General features: G+C 37.1%; 1 protein-coding gene across 1 annotated transcript in view; it reads left to right on the top strand.

Annotated features, from left to right (window-relative positions):
* The first annotated feature begins 564 nt into the window (after positions 1–564).
* LOC111485964 (vacuolar-sorting receptor 3-like) overlaps positions 565–5,794 on the top strand; it is a 7,247-nt gene continuing 2,017 nt past the window's right edge. Inside the window, exons 1-9 of the mRNA XM_023132941.1 lie at positions 565–1,179; positions 2,634–3,326; positions 3,415–3,503; positions 3,648–3,717; positions 3,787–3,870; positions 3,957–4,033; positions 4,153–4,234; positions 5,101–5,183; positions 5,277–5,343. Of these exons, the coding sequence (XP_022988709.1) occupies positions 858–1,179; positions 2,634–3,326; positions 3,415–3,503; positions 3,648–3,717; positions 3,787–3,870; positions 3,957–4,033; positions 4,153–4,234; positions 5,101–5,183; positions 5,277–5,343 (1,567 nt within the window). The 5' untranslated portion in view covers positions 565–857. The remainder of the gene's footprint in view (positions 1,180–2,633; positions 3,327–3,414; positions 3,504–3,647; positions 3,718–3,786; positions 3,871–3,956; positions 4,034–4,152; positions 4,235–5,100; positions 5,184–5,276; positions 5,344–5,794) is intronic.

Here is a 5,794-nt window from a genome sequence, read left to right as displayed (position 1 = left end):
TTTTTTTAAAAAAAAAAAAAAAAAAAAAAAAAAAACGGGCTCGTTGTTTGTTTACATGAAATACACGATCAATATTTAGAGTTTAGTGTCATGGAGTCGTACACATTTCAAAAAAATTTAATATTAGCAGGCAAATAATTATTTTTAGATGAACACGACTCTCCAACATAGTATCAGAGTCATGCCCCAAACTTAGTCGTGCCAATAAATTGGTAAATTCTCAAATGTCGAACAAAGGACTCCAAAAGAAAAAGAGTCGAGTCTCGATTAAGGGGGGACATACTTGATTCGAGGGAGGTGTTAGATGATAAAAGTCCCACATCGACTAATTTAAGTAAGGATCATAAGTTTATAATTAAAGAATACTCTCTAGCCCAAACCAAATTCAATGATAATTCTTTAATTTTTTCAAATTTAATTTTCCGAGAAAATATAATATGAACAGAAATATTGTGGATTTTTGAAAGATTTTTCCGAAGGTTTCTTTCATTCAATTTCTAATTCCGGAAGGATGAGTTGAAAATTTCTGTTAAATTCGATAATCAAAGGCAAGTGGGGCATGCAGCGTAATTAAAGCTATTGTTTCCAAAGATTTCACTTCACACGGATCTTTTCTCTTCCGTCGTCGAGTTGCGAAGACTGAAAGGGCACTGCCTTCTTCACCACGAATCCGACCTCCATTAAAGCAAATCCAACAACTCCGTTTGTTTTTTCTCATTCAGAGAATAACAGCGCCCTTCCTCATAGCAGCGACGGCGGCGGATTTCTTTTTATACGAATTTGATTCATCCTTTTCACGAATTTAGCTTCGTTTTCAATCTGAATATTGGTGATTTGTTTATTTTAATCATCTGGGAATGCCTTACATGGAGGTTCAGAAGTCGGGTTTGAGTTTGTTTTTAGGGCTTTTTCTTCTTCTGCTGTCTTTGGTGCCACTGTCTGTGGCGAAGTTCGTGGTTGAAAAGAATAGTTTGAGGGTTACATCGCCTGAGGGTTTGAAAGGTACCTATGATAGTGCCATTGGAAATTTTGGCATTCCTCAATATGGAGGTAGCATGTCTGGGACTGTGGTGTTTCCCAAGGAGAATCAGAAGGGTTGCAGAGAATTCAGCGATGCTGGGATTTCGTTTCAGTCGAAACCTGGAGCTCTCCCTACGTTCGTTTTGCTCGATCGAGGAGGTAAATTTTGCTTTTAGATTTAGTTTTTGTTTATGGTGGTTCAGTGGTTGAATTCGCTAATTGAAGAATAGTTTTCATGATACTAGTTGATTTGTTTGTCTAGCTGCTGCTCGAGTTAGTTTATTACAGTAATGCTACATTTCATTGACCGAGAAATTCAGTTGTTTGGATCTTGGGTTTTTCAGGAGTTTTATTATATTGACATTTGAGAGGCTACCTAGTGTTCTGTTTTTGCTTTCTTGTTTTAATCTAAACCACCTCTTCAAGCTTAAGGTTCAGCTCTCGCAGCGATTAGCCCATGATGAGGAGATTTAAAGTGTTTTGTTTGTTTGACTTGAAACTGGAATTCTGGATCTAGAGAAAATTAGATTTACAGAAGGTAGAGGAGAGGAATCGCCTGAGACTAAAGCCAAAAGAATGTAGATATACCTAAAGACAGATGAGTAAGGATAGATTGGCGGTGGAGGTGAATGTGGTGGAGGAGGCGGTGAGTGGGAGGTGGAGGAGGAGAGTACAATGGCAGCGGAGGTGGTGAATTGTAGTAGTAAACAGGTGGGGGTGGTGAGAACAAGGGAGGAGGAGGTGGGGGAGAGTTTGGTGGTGGCCGTGGGGGTGATGGACGTACACAATACACCGGCGCTGGTGGCGGTGGCAATGGTGGGGGAGGAGAGGGCGGTACTAATTGACGTTAATGAGAACGATGGACGAGTTACAAGTAACCGGAGAAAGTTGGAATTGTTACTTAAAATTTATCATGATAACTTCTGGAAGAGGATCAAGAATCTACATGCATAATGAACTTCAATACCTCCCTCTTTCTACCCTTGAAAAGTATTTTGTTTTTTTAAGCCACAGATACGACATTTGAGCTTTTCATGCATTCGACTGTACAATTTTGGCTGTTTTCTTGTGATGCAACCCACAAAAGGTTTCAGACTACTATATCATTAGGCACACATCATGAAAAACTGAAGTTTGTGTTGCCAACAATAGTTTCAATTGGATATGATTAAACAAACAGTTAATGTCTCTCTACTGTCCATATGTATCAAGTGTTGTGGGGAGGTAGGTATGGTAGATACATTTTAAAACAGGTATGAGATCACTTATTCAATTTATCAATCTCAGCACTTACAACTTTGAAAAGCAGTATTTGTATACAGTTATTGACTTTTTGTCCATATATCAAGAATCGGGAAGTAGAGAAATGTAATAGCCCAAGCCCACCGCTAGCAGATATTGTCCTTTTTGGATTTCCCCTCAAGGTTTTTAAAACGTGTCTACTAAGGAGAGGTTTTTGCACCCTTATAAAGAATGTTTCATTCTCCTCCCCAACCGATGTGGGATCTCACTAGAAAAGATTGATACCTGATTTAAAATTTTCATGAAGTTTAAATTTCTGTTGAACTTTTTTATGTGGTTATTGACTTTTTGCTTTTTATGCTGGCTTTCAGATTGTTTCTTTGCATTGAAGGTCTGGAATGCTCAGAAGGCTGGTGCTTCTGCAGTTCTTGTTGCAGACAACGTTGAGGAAAGATTAATAACCATGGACACCCCTGAAGAGGATGGTTCTACAGCAAAATACATTGAAAACATAACAATACCGTCTGCACTTATTGAAAAAAGTTTTGGTGAGAAACTGAAAAAAGAGTTCAGTTCTGGAGAAATGGTCAGTGTGAGTCTTGATTGGAGGGAAGCGGTACCTCATCCTGATGACCGTGTGGAATATGAGTTGTGGACTAACAGTAACGATGAATGTGGTGTGAAGTGTAACATGTTAATGGAATTCTTGAAGAATTTTAAAGGTGCGGCCCAGTTACTTGAAAAGGGTGGTTACTCACAGTTCACACCACATTATATTACTTGGTATTGCCCACAGGCATTTGTTCTAAGCAAGCAGTGCAAGTCTCAATGTATCAATCAAGGGAGGTATTGTGCTCCTGATCCTGAACAGGATTTCAGTTCTGGCTATGATGGGAAAGATGTGGTGATTGAAAACTTGAGGCAGTTATGTGTTTTCAAAGTGGCTAATGAAACTCAAAAACCTTGGATTTGGTGGGACTATGTGACAGATTTTCAGATCAGATGTCCAATGAAGGAGAAGAAGTACAACAAGGACTGTGCTAATGATGTTATTAAGTCTCTTGGTATGTTGGTTATTGTTGCATGTTGTATTGGAGGATACACATCCAATACAGTAATGGTATTTTAAATTCGTTACTGACTTATGTTCAGGGCTTGATGCTAGCAAGATTGAGAAGTGCATGGGGGATCCAAATGCTGATACTGAAAATCCAGTTTTGAAAGAAGAGCAAGACGCCCAAGTCCGTGTTTCCTACAGACATCCTTCCCTTGCCTTCTTCAATATTTTATGTTTTTCGTTCATATTCTTAATTGAAAGCACAAGATTCTTATATTTATTTACATTAACTGCTATCTAGTCTTGCCTGACGTAAATCTTTTAGTAGGTTGGAAAAGGATCCAGAGGGGATGTTACCATATTGCCTACCCTTGTTGTAAATAATCGACAATATCGAGGTCTGTTCTGCTCTTGTTTTTGTGACCTTTGTTTTGGACAATTGCCATTTCTAACCTATATGCTTGCAGGAAAATTGGTGAGAGGTGCAGTTCTGAAGGCCATATGTTCAGGTTTTGAGGAAACAACTGAACCTGCCATTTGCTTGAGTAGTGGTATGTAATAAATGATTTTTCGACTGTTTATCCATTCTCACCGTGTTAGACTTAACATCATTAGATTTGATAATTGATCATGACAGATTTAGAGACCAACGAATGCTTAGATAATAATGGTGGTTGCTGGCAAGATAAAGCTGCCAATCTAACAGCCTGCAAGGTATAAATCAAGATTATATGGCAAACCAGGCGTCAAGTTTTAGTAAATTAAATCAAGGATAGATTACATCAGAAGTCTAATACTCTGTTATTTCTTCTTGACAATTTTGATACACATAGGATACGTTTCGTGGGAGGGTATGTGAATGCCCACTTGTTGATGGTGTGCAGTTCAAAGGAGATGGTTACACCACTTGTGCAGGTAAAAGTTATTCATCTTCTTGTCTTTGGAAATGCATTAATAAAATATTGATATTGACCAAATTCCAATCATATATCAGTGATACATGCTGTGAAATTTTGAAAGACAAGGTATCATGATCAGAATGTTTAAACATTTTTGCTTCCTATTTTATTATGCCATCTGTTTCCTTAATTTTACTTGGGCAGTTTAGTTATAAGGACTATCTTAAACTCTAATTGGAAAGTTTGGATATGCTTAGATATCAGTATCCACATTTTTTTTTCAATTTTAATCTTTAATCAGAGTTCTCTTTAAACTTTCCTTCTTTTTCCCATTTGATGCTCGCTTTGTTCATGTATTATTTAATTTTAATATATAAAGAGGGAATTTATGATAATTCAAAACCATATTATATTTTTTATTTACACGGACTCATTTATAGAATGAAATTACAAACAAGGGGACAATATAGAAAGGCTCTATATTGTTTGTTACTAAAAAATATTCCAATTTGCAATAGAAAAGATAAGCTAAATGCCTTGTTTTTCCCTTCTTTTTATTTGTTTTAAAAAAGAAACAGTAAGCTAAATACATTGTTGGAAGCATACAATTTATACCTAGAGATACTAGTAAAAATAAGGTGATCAAAGAATTTCCAAAAAGATCTGAACTTGTTGGAGGTCCTGACCTTCCCCTCAAGCCAAGGACTCCAAGCGGCAATCCTAAAATGATTGAGCCAAATAATTTCACTTTCTTTTGAGAAGGCACCTTCATAAGTTCCTATGAATTTCAGATCTATCAGAAAAAGTTTGACCCATTTTGTCAGCTAATATTTTGATTCTGCAGCCATACTAAATAAAAATATTATTCATTTTGGCTTTCAGCAAGCGGGTCTGCAAGATGCAAAATTAATAATGGAGGATGTTGGCATGAGACCCGGGATGGACATACATTCTCTGCTTGTATGGTTAGTAATCTTCATGTTTTGTTTATTTTCGTATTCTTTACCCCGAGTAGTAGACTCAGGGTTTCAGATTTAACACTTACCATTTTTAAGCAGGACCATGGCGATGCGAATTGCTCATGTCCTCCAGGGTTTAAAGGTGATGGTGTTAAAAGCTGCGAAGGTATGGACTCTGAGATTCTAGGGGCTGTTGGGTTTTACACACATTTAATTTTGAATTATTGGAAAATGAAAACGCTAACGTACAAGAGCTCAAGTACCTATTCTGAATCAAGAATCCCTATGAATGCATGTTTCATGAATGCTGCTACCTTTTCTGTGGAGTACTTGCTTTTCTCGGTGAATTAGTCCATTGAGTTATACTAAAGAAGTTTAGCTATCCCTAAATTGCTTATGGAGCCTGTATTAGTACTTCTACTGTAATACAACCGATAAGATCATTGTGGATGAAGTTTAACATATTATTAATCTTTTTTTTTCTTTTTAATCAGAAACTGTAGGGTGTTTTTTAATACAGTATATTGCTATTGTTGTTCTAAAAATATGGAAATAAACAACTTCAAGCTAGCAGCTCTAGAGGGAGGTCACTTTTTTCCTGGCCCGGGGGGGGGGGG

This window comes from Cucurbita maxima, unplaced genomic scaffold (genome assembly GCF_002738345.1).
Source record: "Cucurbita maxima cultivar Rimu unplaced genomic scaffold, Cmax_1.0 Cma_Scf00011, whole genome shotgun sequence".
In the NCBI taxonomy this organism is placed as follows: domain Eukaryota; kingdom Viridiplantae; phylum Streptophyta; class Magnoliopsida; order Cucurbitales; family Cucurbitaceae; genus Cucurbita; species Cucurbita maxima.
This window is presented reverse-complemented; position numbering and strand designations above follow the sequence as displayed.